The following is a 22,516-nucleotide window of genomic DNA, read 5'->3' as shown; positions in this document are numbered from 1 at the left end:
TGGTATAGAAGATGGAAAGTTCTCTGTGCTGGGGACAGAGTTGGGGCAGGGGACTCCACCAAGGGGAAAGGTTGTTGCCAAGGTTACTGGCCAGGACTCTTAACTCCTGGGAGCTCCTGAGGACCGTGAGGTCTGCCATGTGGTGGTTGTGGCCAAATTCATTGTCGTGCCAGGAAATGAGCTGGACAAAGTGGTGTTGGAGGTAATGCCATCCCCAAAGGAGGAGGAGCGGGCGTTACTGTTAAGATTGCGGCAGAGGGGGCTGGTGCTTCCTGGGGCCCAGAACACCCTCTGACACCTGCTGCATTTCCTTCTTGATATCAATGCCTTGGGCAGATTTTTCTAGACTGCAGATCTGATCCATGAGATGCAGTGGGGGCGGGGACACGAAACAGCATGCCAGTGAGCTTCCCGGTCATTTCAGGGTGGAATTTGCCCATGGCCAGTGACTGCAGGGGTGAGTGTGGACGCATTGTGTCCAGGCGTAGCAGCAATGGTGCTGACTGTGGTCATGAGTCGCTCTACCTTGCCAAATATGTCACGGATGACCTTGGCCAAGGGTCTGTAGTGGGTAGCGTCATGTGCTGTCCAGATCGTCCTTCACGGAAGAACTTCTCATCTGGCTGCCCGAAGCCATTTGGGGGGCCTTTGTCACAGCTAGACATCCCCCCCATCCTCATTTCTTCTCCATCCTTCCATTGGTATAGGTACCAGAGAACTCGTCAATAAACTTCTGTTCCTTGAATTCTGTCTCAGAGGCAGCTTCCCCCCAAGACAACAGTCTGCAAGGTCAGTCCCGGGTGCGGTGGGAGAAAGCAGGGGCTGAAGTGGGGCGTGGGGGCCTGGATTACCCGCTCCCCGGCTGGCCGTGGTCAGAGATGGGAATCGGTGGTCGTAGATGGAACATAGAAAGCCCCTAGTTCAACGAGAGGGGGCTCCGAGAGTGCAAATTTGCAACAGAGGTGAGTTGGGACGGTGTGCCAGTGGAGGGAATACACTGGCCGCTATGTCCTACCAAGCTGCGAAGAGGTCGCTGTCTCGAAAAGAACTGCAGGCGCCAGTTAAATGTCCGGCTCTTGGTCTTGTCTCAGATCATGATCTCACAGTTCGTGGGTTCGAGCCCCGCGTCAGTCTCTGTGCTGGCAGCTCAGAGCCTGCTTGGGATTCTCTGTCCTCTCTCCTTGTCCCTCCCCTGCCTTGGGCTGTCTCTGTCTCACTCAAAATAAATCAATAAACCTAAAAAAAAAAGAACTGCAACCTTGGAAAGGAACCTCGAGCACGTGCCCCCAGGAGGATAACACTGATTTACAGAAGACTGATAGTGTGGGAATCCTCTTGGATGTTGAGGCATCGGTCCAAGCTTGTCCCATATCTACCTTGGCGGATTTTGCCAGAGGTGGGGGCGGGGGGATGACTCAGGGCCAGGTTGGTCTCACAAAGCGGGCTGAACGCAGCTTTGTGTGGCTCCACCGGTTCCGTTCACTTTAGCGGGGGGTGGGGAGCATTTTTACTGAACTGCCCCCTTGTTACATTCATTCCCTGCCCACAAATACAACCTATCATCCCAGGGCCACCTGGGTGGCTCAGTGGGTTAAGCGTCTTGAGTCTTGCTTTCAGCTCAGGTCAGGATCTCACAGTTGGTGAGTTCAAGCCCCACGCCGGGCCTGACGCTTAACCCGTGCCTAACCCAAGCCCACCATAAACTGGAGAAGGCTTTGACGAAACACTTACAAAAGCTGATCACAAATAGGGAACCTAAACTTAATACAGTGCATGTTATCATCACTCCTACAGGAAATCTAACCGTGACCAATGATATGAAAAAAAGTCATCTTTCAACTATAAGAATTTAATGACCCGCCTCCGAAAGTCTCACCCACTCCTTAAAATTATTAATGAATCCGTTATCGACCTCCCCACTCCGCCCAACATCTCAGCATGATGAAACTTTGGCTACTCGTTAGGAGGCTGCCTGAGTCTACAAATCCTAACAGGCCTGTTCCTCGCTAGACGCTGACACATTCACAGCACCTGCCTTCTCACCCGTAACCCACCTTTGCCACGACGTTAACTGTGGCTGCGTTATTCGATATACACATGCCAGTGGAGCGTCTGTGTTTTCCCCCTCCTTTATCATCTCAGCGCTAACAGCAGTTCGTCTTTTGTTCTCACGGGAGACAGGATCTAATAACCCCTCCGGAAGCGCATCCGACTGGGACAAAACCCCATTCCACCCGTATTGCACAAAGACATCCTAGGTCTCTTACGCCTTGTTCTAATACGCGGACCACGCAGAGCCTGCTTGGGATTCTCTCTCTCTCCCTCTCTCTCTCTCCCTCTTCCCTGCTTGTGCTCTCCCTCTCAAAATAAATAAACATTTAAAATACATACGTAATTTATCCCAAACCCCCAGCCGGCTCGCCTGCAGCTCGCTACCGTTTTTGCTTGTCCAGAACTGCAATCCGTCCGCAACCCCTAAATGAACTTGCCAGTTTCGAGCTTGCTTCCGTCGACCTCTTTATTTAGGGCAACAAAGAGTTTGCGAAAAGTGGGAGGGACAGTAACTACCGGACAGGGGGACGATGCGATGGGCGGCTATCACTAAGCTTAATGGATGCTTTAGGGAAAGATAAGAAACAGCCGAGAGGAACCAGCTGCCAGTAGGAAACACTGAGAGGGCCACCTCCACGGTGGGCGGGAAAGAAAATGAGGACCAGACCTAGGACTCAGGAATGAGACCAGATGAGTTCCAACGGTGGTTAAGCTCCCAAGGCAGGTCTGTCCGCTTGGCCAAGGCACGCTTGGCTTGGGGAAGAATGAGACCTTGTCACACGGGATGGGGACATCCGAGCTGACGCCCTTGGAACTCTTGGACCTCCAGCTTCCTCTGACCTCTCCAAGGCCGCAGACGTGTTCTATTCCTTCCTATGGAGAAATAGCACCCCCACCCCCAGGATCTCCCCCTCCCTTACCTCCTCGCCACTAGGCCTTTGGCTAGGGTGATGCCCCATCACCCCCCCCCCCCCCACTCTGGGGAAGTGCTTGATGAAGGAGGAAGGGAGTTCTATGCCAAAGCAGCTGCAAGACGGAGCGAACATGGATAGGCAGGGGCAGGGAGACATTTTCCAGGGACTGGATACCGAGGGTGTTAGAGCGAGGGGAGTGGGGCCGCAAGGCCGGATATGGGAGGGTATATGCATTCAGGGCCACTCTCCGGGGCTGCAGGGTTGTTACCCTGACAAGGACCCCGGCAGCCTGGCTCCTCTGAGCACAGAAAATGCTAGGGGAGGCTGGCCAGAATTCCTACGGTAGACCAAGGAGGAAGGGATTAGGAATACAGAGAAGTGGGTGGACACGCTTGAAGGGACGTACCAAGTAAGGCCGGAAAACCCACCGGGGGCGGCCCGGAGGCCACCAGAACCACTAAGAAGTGGGTGCTGGCTTGCTTCTGCAGGCAGCGCAGAGTCAGGAGGAGCCTTTACAGATCTACATGCGGTCATTCGGTCACTCAACAAACATTCCCTGAGCACCTACCATGGGCCATAAGGACTAGAACGGTCAGTGGCCCAAGGATCCCGATGTTGTAGAAGGGAATCCTGAGGCCCAGTGAGATGAACACACCTCTTTGAGATCAGGATTGGGCCCAGCTCCAAAGCCTGTGCCCTTCTCTGACACCCAGAGCTCTGGGCAGACATACCACCTCCAGACCCTGGCCAGGGCGTGGGCTTCGGGGGTCCTTCTACAGGGATCTCTCTCTCCCCTCCACACTCCGGGCTATATAGTCTTCTGTTCACCGGTTTTACTTCAGCCACCAAAGATTCCATGAGCACCTGCTTAGTGCCTGGCCTGGTGCTGGGTGGCCAGGATGAACAGGGGACTACAGACTAGTGGGAGATGGACAGACAGACAGACGGGCATGCAGAGAATGCACGATGCGGGACCAGATCCCGGGACACCTGCTCCGGTCCAGTTTCCGTACGTTTGGCGATTTATTCCATAGGCACTTATGGAGCACTTGCTGTGTACCAGCCACTTACAGACACAGACGCAGACCATTCCCTGCATCCCTGTGGGGAACATGACGCTCAGATGCACAGGACTGTTCTCCAGTTACCAGCACACACACACACACACACACACACACACACACAGTTCTCTAAGAACACTGAGGATGATGGGAGCCCCACACGACACAGGCTGGGGGATAGCACTCAGCCGTCACAAGCCAGGTGGAAGCAATCACCCTAGCGTGCGGTGAGATAGGGCGCACTGGGGGCCCCCGAGTCACAGGCCGTATGGAGACGATAAATAGAATGTGGCATCCCCAGAGGCAAAAGAGATGGGCCCCCCACAAGGGTCCTGCTCAAAAAAGAAGGAGGATCGGGAGGCTGAAGTCAGTTGCCCCAGTAAAATGGCACAATCCATCCCTAGGCCATTCTGTGGACCCAGAACTGACCAACTGAAGACAGGGCCAGGTCTCCGGGGGGATAACCTGGCACCCCCAGGGCACGGGTGCACACTCACGGCTCCCTGGTCTGTGGTCTGTGCTGCAAAGGACCTACAGCCACTCGGGACGGTCTGTGCTCCAAAAATACCAGAAGGGGCCAAGTTTCCGGGGCCCTTGGTGACAGTGCCTTCACGTTCTTGTGCTGTCCTGCCCCCCTTGGGATGGAAGCCTGGAGACCGGAGACAAATGCTCAGCCGGGTGACAAACTAGTGCTGACGGGGGCTGCCCTACATTACGGCGCGGTCAAGGCAATACTTAGTTGTCCTGATGGATTTTCCAGCAACACAGTTAGGTACCAGGGGGATAATGCTGACGTGCCAGGTGCCCTCGGGACTCAGTTGCCTTCAGGTCAACCTAACCATCACTGCAGGTTGAGGCTGACGGAGACCCCCGGCCCAGCCTTAGAGAGCTATTTCTGCGTGTCCACCCCACCGTGTAAGACCGACGGCCACGAGAAGATAGAAAAGATCAACGGGACAGGAGAGCACCAAGATGCTTCAGGAGCTGGCGGGAGCGCGGGGGTGGGGGTGGGGGTGGGGGACGGGTCAAGTTTCAACGTCAAGAGAAAAGCGTTTCCGTGAACTTCCAATAAAACGCTAATTCTCAGGGCACCCGGGTGGCTCAGTTGGTTAGGCCTCGGACTTTGGCTCAGGTCTTGATCTCGTGGTTCATGAGTTCAAGCCCCACATCCGGCTCTCTGCTGTCAGCTCAGAGCCCACGTTGGAATCTCTGTCCCCCTCTCTCTCCGCCCCTCCCCCACTCCCCCACTCCCCCACTCTGAAGCATGTGTTCTCTCTCTCTCTCTCTCTGCCCCTCCCTTACTCTGGCACATGCACGCTCTCTCTCTCAACAATAAATCAACATTTTATTGTATTTTATTATTTCATTTTATTTTAATTTTTTAATGTTCAGGGGCGCCTGGGGGACTCGGTCAGTTAAGCGTCCGGCTTCAGCTGAGGTCACGATCTCGCGGTCTGTGAGTTCGAGCCCCGCGTAGGGCTCTGCGCTGACAGCTCAGAGCCTGGAGCCTGCTTTGGATTCGGTGTCCCCCTGTCTGTCCGCCCCACCCCTGCTTGTGCTCTGTCTCCCTCTGTCTTTCAAAAATGAGTAAACATTTAAAAAATGAATAAATAAATGTTTTAATGTTTATTTATTGTTGAGAGAGAGAGAGCACGAACGGGGAAGGGGCAGAGAGAGAGGGAGACACAGAATCCGAAGCAGGACTCGACTGAGCCACCCCGGTGGGCCAGTAAACATTTTACTAAATGTCAGCACCGAGAAGGAAGTAAATACTCTGAGAATAGATTGCTCTATCAGCCACAGGGGTAGAAAAGTAACACGTACTACTGGTTGAAGTGTTTTCTTTTTTTTTTTTTTAATTCACTCATTTATTTTTGAGAGAAAGAGAGTGTGGGGGGCAGGGGTAGAGAAATAGGGAGAGAGAGGATTCCAAGCAGCTTCCCCACTGTCAGTGCAGAGCCAGACTTGGGGCTCAAACTCACGGAGTGTGAAATCATGACCTGAGCATCGCGCTCTTAGGAGTCGGACGCTTAACCTAACCGAGCCTCCCAGGCGCCCCGGCTGAAGTGTTTCTTAAGAGAAGCAGCATGTCATGTTTGAATGGAATGACCGTGGGCTTCGGAATCAGGAAGACCTAGATTTGAGTCCCTTGCGAGCTGCGCGATCTTGCGTGATGTACTTAATCTACCAGTGTTCTTATTTTGCGCCTTCTGGGCAGCGGACAAAGCACTTTTTAAAAAAAATTTTTTAAAGATTTATTTATTTTTGAGAGAGAGAGAGACAGACAGAGCGTGACCAGGGAAGGGGCAGAGAGAGAGAGGGAGACACAGAATCCAAAGCAGGCTCCAGGCTCTGAGCTGTCAGCCCAGAGCCAGATACGGGGATCAAACTCACGAACCGTGAAATCATGACCTGAGCCCGAAGTCGGAGGCTTAACCGTCAGCCACCCAGGTGCCCCGGACAAAGCACTTTTTATAGCATCCTGTTGGATGCAGCATTTAAGACTGGGCCCTCTGGGGCCAGCACCGCCTGGGTTCCAATCCCGGCTTTCCACTGCTTTGGGCCAGTTGGTCGACCTTTCTGTGCCTCAGTTTCCCCCTCTGTCAGACGAGAGTGGGGAAAACCCTACCTGGTGCGGGGTTGTCGGGAATAGTAAATGAGCTCAGGAAAGCCCCCAGGATGCCATCTGGAGCGTGACGCGTGTTTTCCTGCATCGATTCTTCACCACGAGGCGGCAGAACTCGCTCCGGTTATTTTTTTCCAGAGTCCCGCTGGCGTGCGGGGCCCGGCTCTCCGCCTCGCCCAATCCCCGCGGCCTCCGGTGGTTATCTGTGTGGGGCCGAGGCCGGACTGTGCGGCCTGCCCGGGGACAGGGATGACGGCTGAGAATGTGCTTGCGTGGGGAGCCGTCCCCTCCCCTGCTCCGCGCCACCAAATATGTCCATGCTGTCCGATGCCTGGTCAACGGCCACCCCGGGCTGCCGTCTCCCGGCCAGACCTGGGGCTCACCGGCTAATTTTAGAAATGACTTGTCTGCTCAGCTGCTGCCATCACATTGGCGCAGAGGGAGGGTGTGGGGAGGACGGGGAGGAGCAGTCAGGGAAGGGGATGTGTGTGAGGGTGCGGGTGGGGGTGTTCCTAGCAATTCTCCTTCGCCCCTGCTGTCCGGGCTTGTTGGGGGTCTCTGCACTGCCAGCTGGGGAGACCTCTCGGGCCGGTGTGGTGCCTGTGACCTGTGGCCTCGTGCAGAAAAGGTACTGTGGGGCCGGGTGTTACGATGGGCAGCTTGCGTGCAAGCTGATGGGCATACTTTTCCAGAATGTGCCTTTGGGGGCTGGGGCGGTGGGTGTCTGGCCCCGCGGTGGGTCTTACTGAGGGCCTCTCCGGCCAGGTCGCGTCCGACAGCCCGAATCGCCCGCTTGGAAAGCAAGAGCATTTCGTGGAAGTCATTTTAGAAAATGCCAGGGCGAGCGGACTCTTTCAGGGATTCCTCCTTGTCTGTCGGGACCCATCCGTCGGCTAGCCATTTTTAAAAATGTGTTCGGAGTCATAGGATACCCTCCACTTTGGAATCTTAGCCGACGCATGTCTGCTGGGTTCCTATTTCTCCTCCGCTACCACTGATTTCTGCGTAAGGGGTCGTCAGTTAACGGTCAGGGAGTGACTCTTCCCGTCCCCAACCCTGTGGAGGACAAGCCTTAATGGTAGTGGCTTTTGATTTTAAATAAGCATGTGCGTGGTGGGGGAGGGGAATGGTGGTTCCCGGACAAAAGCTTGAATTTCATGCGGCGCTGACTTGACCCTCTGTCCCAGGAGGCGCTTTATCGGGGACGCCTTGTATCAGGCATCTGTTTGAATGGAGAAGTTGCACAGACCTCAGTGGCAGGGGCGAGGGGGGTGGGGGGGCAGAGAGGGGGCCTTAGGCTAACAAGACCTCCCTCCCTGGGGGTCCGGAAGACGTCAGCAGCTGCTGCGGACGGCAGGGACATGGCCTCTGTGCTGCTTTCTTGTAGAGGCGGCTGGGAGGAAAAAGCCCAGCTGGTTCCAAGCCGCCCAGTCTGGCCTTGACCCGGCCGGGGCCTGGGCTTCCGTCCCACGGGGCCCGGAAAACTGGGCTGTGACTTTCTCTTTGTGGCCGGGCCAGGAAGATGCCCGCCCTGTTCAGTGCACCGGCTCGCGGCGGCTGAGGGTCCCTCTGGAGCGTCTAGCGTCCAGCACGGTGGTGGCTTCCTTGGGTGTTGTTTTTGCTTCTGATCCTAGCTGTGTTCGCGGAGCAATATGTCCGCGGGGCTCGGGGAGGGCCTGTGTCGCCGAGGCTATGAGTGAGCTCTAGAAAATAACAGAAGGAGAAGGCGGGCTGGGGAGAGAGCGAGGAAGAGGACGAACAGGGTCTCTCAGCCCCCTGACCTATGAGGGAGCGCCCTGTCACCATTTAGTAAATACCCGGTGCCACCTGCACGCAGGCCTGGTCACCTTGAGTCGCCTAGCTTGGGCTCTGCCGACTCTGTGACCTCGGACGAGTCCCTCCCCAGTTAAGCTTCAGTTTCCTCTTCCAGACCTGAGGGGGGTTGGGTGGGACTATCCCGGAGCTTTCTTCCAGGACCCGACATCGGGGCAGGATTTCTCCAAGTCTCTCTCTCTTCCTCAGCCTCACCTGGGGGCCTTTCAAAATGCAGATTCCCGAGGTGCTGTGTGAGACCCGCCCAACCGTCTTGGGGGAAGGAGCCCAGGAATCCGCAGATTTCAAACCTCACAGGTGGCTCGGTGCCCGTGAGTTGGAGAGCTCTTTCCTGTGGCATGAGCTAATGAAACCACAGAGAGGCGCTGCCCGGGACCCCCCACCTCCAACCCCGACCAGTGTCAGAAGTCAACATACAGTCACACAAACAAGAAACACACACACACACACACACACACACACACACATACACGGACCTCTATTCGGGCCTGATTATTGCAAAATATCCCAAGGCCGGTGTCCGCCGGGGGAAAGATCAAGCCCTCCTGGTGGCATTTCGAGAAGAGAACAGAAGGCCCGGAACTCTAGCTGTGTTTCTCCTGGGCCGTGATGAGCCAGCCCTTCAGTGGGTCCTGGCTTACTGACCTGGTGGAGAAAAACACTGTCCCAACCGTCCGTTTTAAGCAGGTGGTAAGCTGCTGTGGGATACGGCACATCCTTCTTTTTTTTTTTTAAGTTTTTACTTTAATTCCGGTTCGTTAGCATACGGTGTTATATTAATTTCAGCTAATCTTTTTAACTCATAAGCTTTATTTTTTAGAGCTGTTTTAGGTTTGCAGCAGAATTCAGGGGAAGGCACAGAGATTTCCCATGGACCCCGTGTCCCCACACACGCATAGCCTCCCCCATCATTAACATCCGCCACCAGCGTGGGACATTTGGTACAATGATGAGCCTACATGGACACGTCATTATCACCTCAAGCCCATAGTTTACATTAGGGCTCATTTTTTTTTTTAATATTTATTTATTTTGAGAGAGTGAGCAAGCAGGGGAGGTGGAGAGAGAGAGAGAGAGAGAGAGAGAGAGAGAGAATCCCAAGCAGGCTCCACGCTGTCCGCGTATGGGGCTCGAACCCACGAACCGTGAGATCACGTCCTGAGCTGAAAGCAAGAGTCAGATGCTTAACTGACTGGACCAGTCAGGTGGCCCACATTAGGGCTCATTCTTGCCGTTGGACCTTCTACGGGTTTAAGCAAAAGTATAATGACATGGTATCATGCGGGGGATTTTCACTTCCTCCGTGCTCCTCCTGTTCACCCTTCACTCCTCCCCAACCCTGGCAACCACTGATGCATTTACTCTCTACATAGTTTTGCTTTTTCCAGAATGTCCTGTAGTTGGAATCGTACAGAATGTCGCTTTTTCAGATCGACTTCTTTCACTGAACGGCATGCATTTAAATTTCCTCCGTGTCATTTCACGGTACCCTTCCGCCACGAGAAGCTGTGTGAAATTGAATTATTTGAAAAAATGGAGAACGTGGGTTTGAGACAAGTGGAGGGCCGCCGGGGGCTGTCAGACCCAGGCCCACCTGTAGCACAGAGAAGGGAAGCAACTTGCTCAAGGTCACACAGTTTTGCGGTACAGGTGGTGGGCTCAAAACAGCCCCTGCCCTCGGAGCGCCTGGGTGGCTCAGTCCGTTAAGCGTCCAACTTTGGCTCAGGTCATGATCTGGCGGTTTGTGGGTTCGAGCCCCGCATCAGGCTCTGTGCTGACAGCTCGGAGGCTGGAGCCTGCTTCGGATTCTGTGTCACCTTTGCCTGTTGCCCCTCCCTGCTCATATTCGGTCTCTGTCGCGCTCTCAAAAATAAATAAAAAAGAAATTGAAAAACAGCCCCTATCCTCAAGGCTGACACTTGGGGAGCAGCCTGGGGTGCCTCATTTTGGGGATCGTAACCTAATTTTCCCTGTTAGCCCCACCCCCAAAGCCCTGTCCATCCTCCTCCTCCTCCTCCAAGCCTCAAAGGAAAGGATTAAAGCTTAGGTCTCGTGTCAACAGAGGCAACAAATATGAACGTTATTAACCAAACAAGGTCTTTGGGATGACAGCTCACAGCGGGGTAGGCAGGGGGCATATCGCGTAACTCTCAAGGCAGATGTGTGACTTTGTGTGTCACACACACCACCACCGCCGCCCCCATTCAGTCTGAAGGATCCAGAAGCACCATCAGCTTCATCTGAATCACCCCCCGCCCCGGGCATGACTCACCCAACTCCGTGACTTTCCTTTCCTGCTCTGCTTCGCACTGAACCTCTCCCTAACGCTTCATGACCTTTAAGCACTACAGTTTCTGGCCACGGAGGAAATATCCTTGAGAATCCGCAAGGTGGGTTCACCAAACACCGGGCCAACCCTCACGCTCGGAGAAACAGGAATTTATCTGTTTCTTGGGTCCCAAGGGAATTTGCCTCCTCCCATCAAAGACCGAGTGCCTTTTCAGCTGTTTCTTGGGTCCCAGCTGGGGTTTGAGTTTCGATTTCACGGAGGGCAACCGGATTAGCTGTTGAGTTGAGAGAGCGAGACGGTTGCTCAATGGGATTAAATGTCTCATTGGCGCTGGATATTCCTGGGAGCTTGGGCTGGAGTTAGCCCCATTTTACAGATCACGAAGTGAGATATAGACGCTTACGTGCCCCAAGTTCACGCAGAATGAAATTAAACTGGGACTTTTCTTTTCTGCCGGAGACTGTGTATTTAGTCTGGCGTACTAAACAACAGGAGCTAAGATAATAAATTGTACTACACTGCTTCAGACGGACAGATGACACAGCCCATTCACACTCCTTGCCTCAATCCATTGGCAATCCAGTGGGAAGGGGGGTGAAATTGAGAATCAGAGAGGTTTAGTGACTGTCCAAGGGCACACAGCTACTAAGTGGTGATAGGTCCGGGAATTTCTTCTCTTCTTTTGTCAACAGTGGGTCACCTTGTTTTCTCTTTTTTTTTTCTATTATTGTTCTTTGCCGTTGATTACAAAGAAAGATGATTTTGCCCTTTGTCTCCCCATTAATGCCCTTCTCCACTTAACATGGATTTTTTAGATCAAGGTGTCTCAACTTCCTCCCTATTGACACTTGGATCTGGATAATTCTTTGCTGTGTCTGGGGCGGGGAGGCGGGGGGGACGGACGTCCTGTGTACTGTGGGATGTTTACCAGCGTGCCTGGCCTCTACCCACCAGATGCCACTAACACTGGTCCCCTCTGGTTGTGACAACCAAAAATGTCTTCAGGCAATGCCAAAAGTCCATTGATGGGCACAATGACACCCAGCGAAAACCTCTGACCTAACCCAATGTGATCCGATAGAACTTCTACAATGATAGAAATGTTCTGTACCTGTGTGGTCCAGCATGGTAGCTGTTGGCCAAACGGGACCATTGTGCATTTGAAGTCTGTCTAGCGTGACTGAGAAGGTGATGTTTTGGTTTAATTTAATTTTAAATAATTAAAATTTAATTAGCCACCCTGTGGCTGCTGGCTGCTGTATTCTACGGCACAGCTCAAGGTAGCAACGCAGCACGGGTAGGAAGACAGCCCTCTGATGAGGCACTCAAACCCCAAAAGCAGTCAGGAGAGCACCCCCCCAGCAGACGTATGCCCAGCTCCTTGCTTCACAGGTGGCCGGGGGAACACCAGCCTGCAAATGGTAAATACTTGGCAGAGGCACCCCATGTAGCCATTGCTGTGCCCACAGCAGGCATTACTAGTCAATCACCACACGCCCTTGTGGCTAGTGGGGATCATTCTCAATGCCACACTCTGGGCAGTTCCCAACTGCGGATCAGCGGACACCGGCGTGAGGGAGAAACCTCGTGGGCCACCCCTGCATGAGGCCAGGAGGCCCATCCGCGAGGTTTAGCATCTCCTCAAGCTACACGGTGACTGGTAGAGGCATGTGGCCAACCTACGTCCGTGTGACAACCACAGATAGGGAGAGGAGAGTGATGTGCTGGAGGAGCCAAGGCTTTTCATTAATCATTTCTCCAAGAAACACTCACTGCACGATTTAGGGATAGAGGCAAGGGGTAGGGGGTGGAGGTGGGTGCCGGCCTGTTGGCCACTGATGTGCAAAGCATGGGTGGGTTTTAATCGACCGGGTGTCATATTCATATGACCAAACTATATTTCCCATATACATCGGGTCTTCATCTACAAATCAGGGCTGGTAACTCCCTAAACGTTGAGAGTGATGAACGTGTCCTTTGTTATGCTGATGACTTGACTTTTGAAAAGCACCTAGGGATGGGGGTTGGTTGGCCAAGGAGCCAACCACTTGGAACTTTCAGTCCCACCCCTGACCTCTCTGGGGACTGGGGACTTGGGACAGGGACTGGAGACGGGCTGGAGATTGAGCTTAATCACCAGTGGCCGAGGACTTAATCAGTCATGACCGTGTAATAAAGTCTCCATAAAATCCCAAAAGGACAGTGTTTGGAGAGCTTCTGGGTTGGTGACCGTGTGGAAATTTGGGAAAAGTTGCGCCCCTGGGGCAGGCACGGGAGCCCCACACCCTTTCCCCAGACCCTGCCCCGTGCATCTCTTCCTGAGTTCTAGCCCTTCATAATAAACGGGTGAGCTGGGGAGTGAAATGTTTCGCTGAGTTCTGAGCTGTTCTAGCAAATTAATCCAGACTCAAGGAGGGGGGGGGGGGTCGTGGGAACCTCTGATTTATAGCCAGAGTTGGTCAGACGCACAGGTGATGGCTCGGGTTTGCGATTGGTGTCCGAAGTGGAGGGTGGTCTTGGGGGACTGAGCCCTTTACCTGCAGAATGCGATGTTGTCTCCAGGTAGATAATGTCAGAATTGAGTTGAATTGAGTTGACACCTGGTCGCCCTGCAGGTGTCTGAAAACAGCCTGGTGGTGTGTGGGGAGCCACCTCCCCCTCCCCCCATTGGAAACGGGTCCAGGAACCTGAAAGACTAGAACTTAAATGGGGACAAGAGGGGACAGGGTTGCTGTGAATGTCACGGCTCACAGTGTACATAGCACCCAGTACTCCCACAGTCCCGGTGAAGAAAAGCCACCTCCCCCACTGGACAGATGGGGAGCTGACACCTTAAGAGGTTTGACAAAAGGCAGGTGGGGCCCACGCTTGGCTGTGAGACCTCCAAGGCTGAGGTCAGCCCCCTGAAGGACGGCATCTGCTGTGTTCACCTTGGCCAGCCTCTTGTGAACTGAAGTGTCCACTTCTGTTGCAGAGAACCATCTACAAAACTCCCAGGGGACAGTGGCCGGTGATCTGAAGGATCACCTGAGAAATGGCTGAAGCCTTCAGATGAGAAGATTGGGGGCAGACCCCCACTTGTGTCACATGGAAAACCTTGTCTGTCTCTCCAGAGGACAGAACTGGGGCCAGCAGGTGGCTGTCCTGGCAAGGCAGCTCTGTGGGCGGGAAGAAAACGTGGCAGACCCCAGGGAACAGGGAGCTGAAGACCCTGGACTGTTCCAGGATGCCAGAAGGTGGGGTCTGTGGCCTCTGAGGGCTTTGTAGTTCTGGTCCCAAAGAAGAGCAAAATTAGAGCCAACCCTGAATGTTTTGCTTAGTAGTGAGCTCCCCATCCCTGGAAATGGCCAAGAAAGGACTCCTTGACTTTCTGTCTAGGAGATTCCTTGTGAGAAGGGCTGGTCCTCTGGGAATCTCTGATGGAGGGTACACATTGCATTCTCCACCCCTGCCACCCTATTTTCTCCATTCTTCTCCATCTCGCCTCCCTGTTTCCTCTCTCCCTCCCTTTACACCCTTTCCTACTGCTAACATCCCTGCCCTTTATTCTCATTAGCCACCCCTCTTCTCATCTTCCAGGCTAAGGTGGGTGTTGCGACTGTGGCCTGAATCCTCAGCTACTTGTTAGCTGTGGGCTTCCCTTGCCCGGATGAGGGGACGGTGTCCCTGCGTCGGGCAAAGTCTCTTTTCAATACTACATGACGCTTTGGCCATCAAGCTCCAGGTCGGGGTGAGCTTGGCTGAATCATGTATGAATCATGAGAGTCCCTTTGTCCATTAAGCCTGCATTTGACAAGGGACACCTGGGTGGCTCAGTCGGTTAAGCGTCTGACTCTTGGTTTTGGCTCGGGTCATGATCTCGAAGTTTCATGAGTTCGAGCCCCGAGTCAGGCTCTGCACGGGCAGCACAGCCTGCTTTGGATCCTCTGTCTCCCTCTCTCTCTGCCCCTCCCCTGCTCTCTCTCTTTATCCCTCTCTCTCTCTCTCAAAAATAAATAAACATGGACAAATGAAAAAAAAAATTTTAAAGTAGATAGCAAAGGTGCACCATTCCACCTTCCATGCCCAGGGCAGACATTAATAATCAATCAGAGCATTCTTTTCCACTGAGCCCAGATAAAAGTTCAGAGTCCTTCCCATATATCACTCCGGGCAGAAACTAACCATCTGTCAGAGGTGATAGTGAGTTGAAACCTACTTGCCCCCCTGGCCGTATTGGCCAGGGTCTTACCAGGAGACCGCATACCCAGCTGGTCAACTGGAGAGGCTTTTGAATGAAGGAACTCTTCCGAGAGTGGGTGCAGCGTTAAGGAAACCAACAAAGCGTGCTGAAGCATCCAGAGAGGACAGTGGTGGGCTATTAGCCTTGGGCCTGATGCAAGGCACGGAAGGTTAATAGAGGAGCCTGAGGGGTAACTGCAGTCTGTCCATGGAGAGGGACCTCTCCAAGGGGCTTGTGGCCGTAGATTGAGAAACACAGCCTTTCCCCAAACTAGGGGCCAGGGAAGCAGGGCCAGCAGGGGGATAAATACTCTACCGTTTGTGGTTCCCATATGCAGGTCTCATTCCAGAGCCTTCCACTGACCAAACTCAACAGGAGGCCAGAAAGCCAGGGAACCCTGGGGGCTGCAACCCTAGTGGTCAGCACCCCAGAGGACAGAGCGGTCTAAAGATGGGAGAGGGGTGTTATGAGACACAGAAAGATGAACCAAGCGTCCACTCTTCCCTCCCCCAACAGCTTCCGTAGACTTGAGGCCCTTCCCTTTGGGAAATGGCCCCAGACCTGGCTGCCTGGCAAGCAGAGCCTGAAGAGGTCGTCAAACTCAGCAAGCGGCATGGATGTTGGGAGCCTTGACCTTGTCCTTCCAGATTTGGCCAGGGCCACATCCAGCTCTTGGCCCCCTTTAAAGAATAAAGTCGCACTGACACAGCCACGCCCGTTCGTTTACAGATCACCCAGGGCTGCCTCAGCAATGCAAAGGCAGGGCTGAGTAGTGGAGAGAGACCCTGTGCCCTCAGTGCTTGAAGGGCTTACTATCCTGTCCTTTGCAGGAAAATTTGCTGACCTCTCCCGGGTGCAGCATGCCGGGACCAGCCGCAGGAGGAGCTGCTATTTCCTCCAGGACCAGGGAGGCAGGGGAGGGACCTGCCACCAGAGCAGGAGAGGGTAGCCAGAGGAAGGGGTGGCCCGAGGGGAGGGTGCCTTCCGGTGGAGGCAGGCAGCCAACCCGTGGCCCCCAAGCAGGGAGGGCGCGGGTGCCCTCTGATCTCTGCCAGCGGGGGGATTGCCGTGACCTTGAACCCACTTGGAAGCTGGAAGGTTGTGGAAGATGTGTCTAAGGGGCAAATGGAAGGCACCCACCTCAGGGGCATCTTCCTCTCCCCAAGGTCTTCTGATCCCGGCATGCCCGGCCTCCCGTGTGACCGTCAGACCAGATGTCGAGCACCCTAACCTCGCCCTGGCTCTCACAGCGGCCAACACCTCTGCCTGCCTCCAGGCGCCTGGTGAGCTAGCTGGGGTGTAAATACACTCACCAGTCACACTGTGGGCAAGGCCGATTCCAAATGGAAGTCGAAACGAAGAAGGACCCTGTGGTGACATAAAGTGTGTGGCCAGTGGAGCGAAGGGCAGGGTGATGGGGGTGATTGGGTGGAGCAGGCAGGAGGCTGTGACCGCTGGGAGGGTGGCATGGGCTGGCACGGTCAGGAAGGCAGTCTGGAGGAGGTGGCCCAACGCGCTAGTGAAAGACGGAGGCTAGGAGAAAGGAACAAGAAGCTGCTGTGGGCCAGACACAGGGATGGAGAACCTGGAAACCCCCGGGTGCTATAGCGACCGTGGGCTCTGAAGTCAGACCGTCTGGGTCCATCAGGCAGCTTTGCCGCTTCCTGTCTGGGAGCAAGGCACGTCCCCTCCCTCCGACACGGGGTCACTCACAGAATCCACCTTATAATCCGGCGGCTCGTGACCGTAAACGACGTGAGCGCTCGAGTTCTCAGCACCGAGCAGCGCCCAGATCTTAGTGGCACTGTCATCAACGGTCTTGCTTGCGTTGCCTCCCTTCCGGGGTCGGGGGGCAGAGACCTCAGGGTGGACGGAAGGAGGAGGGATTTAGGCAACTGGGTCATCCCCACTCCTTCCCGTGTGGCCTCAAGCGAATTTGTTAACCCCCTCGATTCTCAAGCTACGACGGACCTGGTGCCGGGACTAGCACCCAACAGGTGCCAACCAAATCGCAGAGCACACACAGGGCTACCCCCGGATGTACCTACTTGAGCCAACTTCCTGGGGTTCCACAACGTGCCGCCAGGACATGGGGTGCCTCTGAGCCTTATCACGGCCAGTGTGAGGCTGAGATGAGAGCGGGGCACGGGTAGGAGGAGAGGGACACATCCTGGGGAGCACATCCTTGTCGTTTTAGCTGGGTGACCCTGGGCAAGTGCCTCAACCTCTCTGAGTCACTGTCTGCTCTATGGGAGAGATGCCAACCGCCTTGTGCCGCGGTGGGGGTGAATGCGATAACAGCTCTTAAGATAAAGAAATTCCAGGTCCGGCAGGCATTTAAGGGGGGGCCGGGGGGCAGTGGATGCTGGGTTCCCCAGGCCGGCTTTGACCCGTGGGGTCAAATAAAAATGAAAATATGATCGACAGCGGTTACTGGGGATCGGGCATGTGCGTGGTGTGGGCGTGGCTTATTTTACCGCTGAGAAAACAGGCTCAGAGAATTTCCTGGGGTCCCGCCGTGTGATGGTGGTGGCAGAGCCATGATATCATGCCGCCCGCCCTCCCCTCCCCTCCCCTGCCCCGTGGATGCCGACAGCACAGGGGGGATGTCAGGAGTCCCTGCCACAGGCTCGCTTGCCGAGGGCCCGCTCCGTCCCTCGTGCGCTTTACTCCTGATCGTTACCCACCCCTGCATTCGGTCACTCATTCAACACACATTCACGGAGAGCTAAGCGCGTGCCAGGCACTGTTCTAGGCACTGGGGCTACATAAGGGGACAGAACACACGGAGCTTCAGGCCCTCATAGGACCATGTTCTGCAGGGTGAGTCAGAAGCTAAACAAAAAATACACAGCGTGATGGACAGTGATAGCAGTAAATGCTGTGGGAAAGAAAGAACGGGATAAAATGGTGGGTGGTGCCGGGATGCGGGGGTGGGGGGTGGCTATGCCTCCATTTAGTATATGTGCTGCCGAAGTGAGCACAATATGCCTCCATTTAAATAGGGAAGGGAGGCTCATTGATGAGGTGATGCTGAGCAACGGCTTGAAGGAGGTGATGGTGTGAGCCATGCAGAGGGACAAGCATTTGAAGCAGAGGGAACAGAATGTGCAAAGGCCCTGAGGCGGGAATCTGCGCAGAAGGTGCCTCCAGAAAGTCAGTGTGCCTGGAAAGGAGGAGCGAGCAGGAAAGGCTTTAGGGCAGATGGTTGTGAGGGCCACGTAGGCGTCTCTAAAGACTTGGGAACTTGTGTTTTGAGACAGGGGAAGTCACCGGAGTCCTGGCCGCTGTGTCAGGACTGGACATTTGGGGAGGTGAGAGGGAAAGCCTTGAGGGCCCCGTGGGGCCACTCAGATCCAACATGTGTTCAGGAAAAACTGTTTCAAGCTGTCCCTGGCTTTGGGGATCACCTTTCCCTTCACCAGCCTCTCCCACCCCTAAGGGGGAGCCTCAAGATGTTAATACCATGAATTCTGAGCATCCGGGGCCTCCTCATGGGCTTAAAACAGAAGCTGATGAGGCAGGTGTGAGTTTTAGACCTGGAAGGGAACGTGGTGATAAGAACACTTACTTAAATTAAGGCTTGACAAAGCCTTCCCAGGAGCACTGGCTCCTGGCCCTGGGTCACTGGGACTGGCCTGATGCCTCCGAGGGGCAGGACGTGGAGAGTGATGGCTTTCTCACTGTCCCCCCATGCTGTGGGCCTCTGGGCAGGCCAGCAGCCCCGGCTGAGGACAGCCCATACTGACAGCCAGGATTCTCCCTGGAGCCTTGAAGCCGAGGGTGATCCTTGGGAAGCCGCCACTGGCCTGGCCAGGCCTCGGCTGGATGGGTAGCCGGCGGTTGGGGGGGGCGGGTTGGTGGCCAGGCTACCTCACGTCAGGCCTATTCATAACCTGGGCTCTGCCTCCCAGGCGCATAGAAGAGCGGAGTCTGGCTATGAGTCACTCGGGGGGCCTCCCCAGGGTCTCCCCTCCCCTTCCCCTGCCCCTCTCCCCAGAGATCTGATCTTTTTTTTTTTTTAATTTTTTTCAACGTTTTTTAAATTAATTTTTGGGACAGAGAGAGACAGAGCATGAATGGGGGAGGGGGCAGAGAGAGAGGGAGACACAGAATCGGAAACAGGCTCCGAGCCATCAGCCCAGAGCCTAACGCGGGGCTCGAACTCACGGACCGCGAGATCGTGACCTGGCTGAAATCAGACGCTTAACCGACCGCGCCACCCAGGCGCCCCTCCAGAGATCTGATCTTGTGCCCATTCTCCACTCCATCGGTCTCTCATGTGCCTTTGCAAGCTGGAGAGGCCATGCTGTGAGGAACCTTCTTCTCAAGGCAAAGACTTGGTCGTCTGCCCTGGGACACGTTTCCGGGGTCTCCCTGTGGGCTCGTGACCTCATCAGAGCTGCAAGGTCCCTTCTTGGATCTTTGGATCTCGAGATTTCCTTTTAGCCAGGCCCCACAGGGCCCCTGGGGTCTCATCCAGGGATGTGCTGGTAAGCGTTTAACGGCCAGCTCCCGGAACAAAAGCCCTGATCTGACGCATTTGCCCATTTCTGGGGTGTAAATACCCTCATAGCCAATTTCAAGCCCCTCGGGTGACGTCACGGAACACAGAGCTGGAAAGAGGTGGCCACGGGGGGCCCCTGTGAGATGATGGGAGCCAGTTTCAGCCCAGCCCGGTCCGCCTCGCTGGCTTCCAGGACGTGCAGCATCTTGACAGACAGCTGTCTGTGTGACACGCGGGGTCACCTTGAACTCTGTGCGAACCATCTTCTTATGGACAAGTCACTGAAAGAGGCTTCCCACAGACCGACCATGAACACTCTGGCTTTCATTGGTGATGGTGGTTCTGACAGCTGGGAAGGGGGGCATCTTCCAGAGGGGACTGGGAGGGAGGGGCGGCGGGGGGGGGGGGGACACCGCTCCGAGGGCAATGCCCGGCACAGACGTGCCGAAAGTCGGAGGGAGGAGAAGACCCCCACTCCTTCACTCCTGACCACTTCCTTTAAGACCTTGGTGTACTTCCTTCCACTCTTGGCTTTCTGTGGAGCGTTTTGGGTTTTGCCCCTTTGGGAGAGTTTAGTGCGTGCAATGCTGAGCTCTGCCTTCTAATCTCTACGAGGGAACACAGACACCTTCCAGTATCACCGTGTCATGGAGCACGCGTCCCGATGGAGCCTCACACACTGCGGGTGGCCCACGGGGGACGGTGCAGCCACTTGGGAAGACAGCCTGGCCGGGGCTTAAACAGTCAAACAAAGCGTCACCCTGTAGGCTTAGCACTGCAACCCTCAGGGATCTACCCAAGAGAAATGGAAACGTAGGCGCGCGATGATTTACGTGGCTGTTCAGAGCAGCGCCATTCATCCCGACCCCATAAACGAGAGGTGATCCATGGGTACAAGAAAGCACCAGTTAGCTCACCTGCACAACAGTGCGGACGAACCTCAAAGACATTATGCAGAGCGAAAGAAGCACAAAGGACCGCATGTGCTAGGGTTCCATTTATAGAGAATGTCCAGAAAAGGCGATCAATTTAGCCATAGAGACGTAGTGGTGGCCTGGGGCTGAGGGTGCACACAGCTAGTGGCTGCAAATGGCCTTTTTCTTCTTTTTAAAGTTTACTTATTTTGAGAGAGAGACAGAGAGAGTGAACAGGGGAGGGATAGAGAGAGAGAGAGACAGAGAGAGAGAATCCCAAGCAGGCTCTGCACGGTCAGGGCAGAGCCCGGCATGGGGCTTGAACTCACGAACCGTGAGATCACGACCTGAGCCAAAACCAAGAGTCGGACACCGACTGAGCCGCCCAGGCACCCTGCAGCGGGTCTTGGAAGGGTCTTTTGGGGGTGATGGGACTGAGGCTCTGGTGGCAAAACTCTAAAACTTTTCAGAGATCATCACTGCATGTTTACAAATGGGCGAGTCTTCCGTCTAGCATAGAAATGATGCCTCAGTGAAGCGGTTTCTAAAATGCTTCCTACGTACCCTTCTCAATGGATTCATGGCATATTCCTTCAAGTCAGATGGGCTCTAGTTTACTCGACCTCCTCTAGTTCCTGGCCACACGGGCTGTGTCTCTGGGGTTGGGGACTACCAGCCCCCCAGTGATGAACTTCTCTGCTTTAGAATCACTTGCTCGAGCTTGTTATCCAGAAGGGGCCTTTGCTAGGTCAAAAGTCATGAACATTTGGCAAGCCTCTCAATCAGATGCTGAATGTACTATATCGTCTCCCCCACCAGCCCAATGAATACTTTTGGTTCCCTGTCCTTTCCTAACACGCGTGATCCAATTATGGAGCCCGCGATGCCCTCACAAAAGGAAAACACACTATTCTATGGTGTTACAAGTCAGGAGAGTGGTTGCCCTGAGGGGGGCGGCGGGGGGGGGAGAGTAACTTTAGACGGGGGTGTGAGGGAGGGTCAGGGGGCTGTAATGTTTTCCAGTACAGAGCCCAATGCGGGTCTTGATCTCACAAACGTAGGTCATGACCCGAGCCCAACTCAAGAGTCAGACACTCGACTGGCTGAGACCCCCAGGCTCGCCTTTCATTCTTTTTTTTTTTTTTTTAAGTTTATTTATTTATTTTGATTTTTTTTTTATTTGAGGGAGAGAGAGAGAGAGAGGGAGGGAGTGTGTATGAGCCGAGAGGAGGGAGCAGAGGGAACTTTAAGCAGGCTCCGCTCTCAGTGCTCAGCACAGAGCCCGACGCGGGTCTCCATCCTGCAACCCTGGGATCGTGACCTGAGCCGAAATCAAGAGTTGGGCGTTGGGCCGACTGAGCCGCTCGGGTGTCCCTGTTTTGTTTATTTTTGAATTGAGACAGGATTGACATCCAGCGAGTGAATTGTACAGCTGGGTGAATTCTTTCATACGACGCACTCGTGTGGCCCCCTCCCGGGTCAAGATACAGAACAGTTCCATCACCCCAGGAAGTTCCCTCCTGCCCCTTTCCAGCCAAAAGCTAACAGGTCCTCTGACCTTCATCACTATAGATTAGATGTGCTTGTCCTCGAACTTGTAACAAATAAAATAAGATGTTTTAATCTTCATCAGGGTGCTGGTTAAATAGGTCTATTCTTTAGGGGAGAATAGCTGCTTAGCTGTATGCTTAGGTCCTCTTCTGATATATGTTATGTCCCAATGACAAGTTAAAGTGCGGGGTTAAGGGTAAAGGATCTGGGGGGCGCTGTCCACTCCATGGCCAGAGGCCTCCATGCTGGTCGTGGTCCTTCCAGTGGGCCGTGCCCAGCCACGTGACCTTGGTTCTTGGCGTCAGCGGGGGCGGGAGCAGGGCCGTGTCCAAGAGCTAACCTGTATCTCTCTTCTCTCCACCCCTCCCTGTGTCTCCGTGTGTCAGTCTTGTGTCTGTTCACCTTATGTGTCCTGTGTGTCCATAAAGCCACATTTCGTGCTGTCTGCAGAGAGCCCCGCGTCATCTCATCTCAGCCTTGACACTGTCTCAGCATGGCCATCTCATCACGCCTCGCCCTGTGGGAGCAGAAGGAAAGTAACACTCA

The 22,516-nt window shown here is 54.5% G+C and overlaps 1 protein-coding gene across 3 annotated transcripts in view; it reads left to right on the top strand.

The window, feature by feature from the left end:
- The first annotated feature begins 7,090 nt into the window (after window positions 1–7,090).
- Window positions 7,091–22,516, top strand: part of MYO18B (myosin XVIIIB) — a 258,994-nt gene continuing 243,568 nt past the window's right edge. For 2 of the 3 annotated variants that reach the window (XM_086682197.1, XM_086682198.1), the window contains exons 1-2: window positions 7,091–7,281; window positions 22,357–22,502. In XM_086682197.1, coding sequence (XP_086538323.1) covers window positions 22,464–22,502 — 39 coding nt within the window. In that variant the 5' untranslated portion in view covers window positions 7,091–7,281; window positions 22,357–22,463. Of the gene's footprint in view, window positions 7,282–13,889; window positions 14,013–22,356; window positions 22,503–22,516 lie in introns of all 3 variants that reach the window. The other variant, XM_086682199.1, reaches the window with a different exon arrangement.

This window comes from Puma concolor, chromosome D3, assembly GCF_028749965.1.
Source record: "Puma concolor isolate L17-30 chromosome D3, mPumCon1.1.hap2, whole genome shotgun sequence".
NCBI lineage: Eukaryota > Metazoa > Chordata > Mammalia > Carnivora > Felidae > Puma > Puma concolor.
Note: the sequence above shows the minus strand (reverse complement) of the source record. Positions and strands in the feature narration are given on the sequence as shown.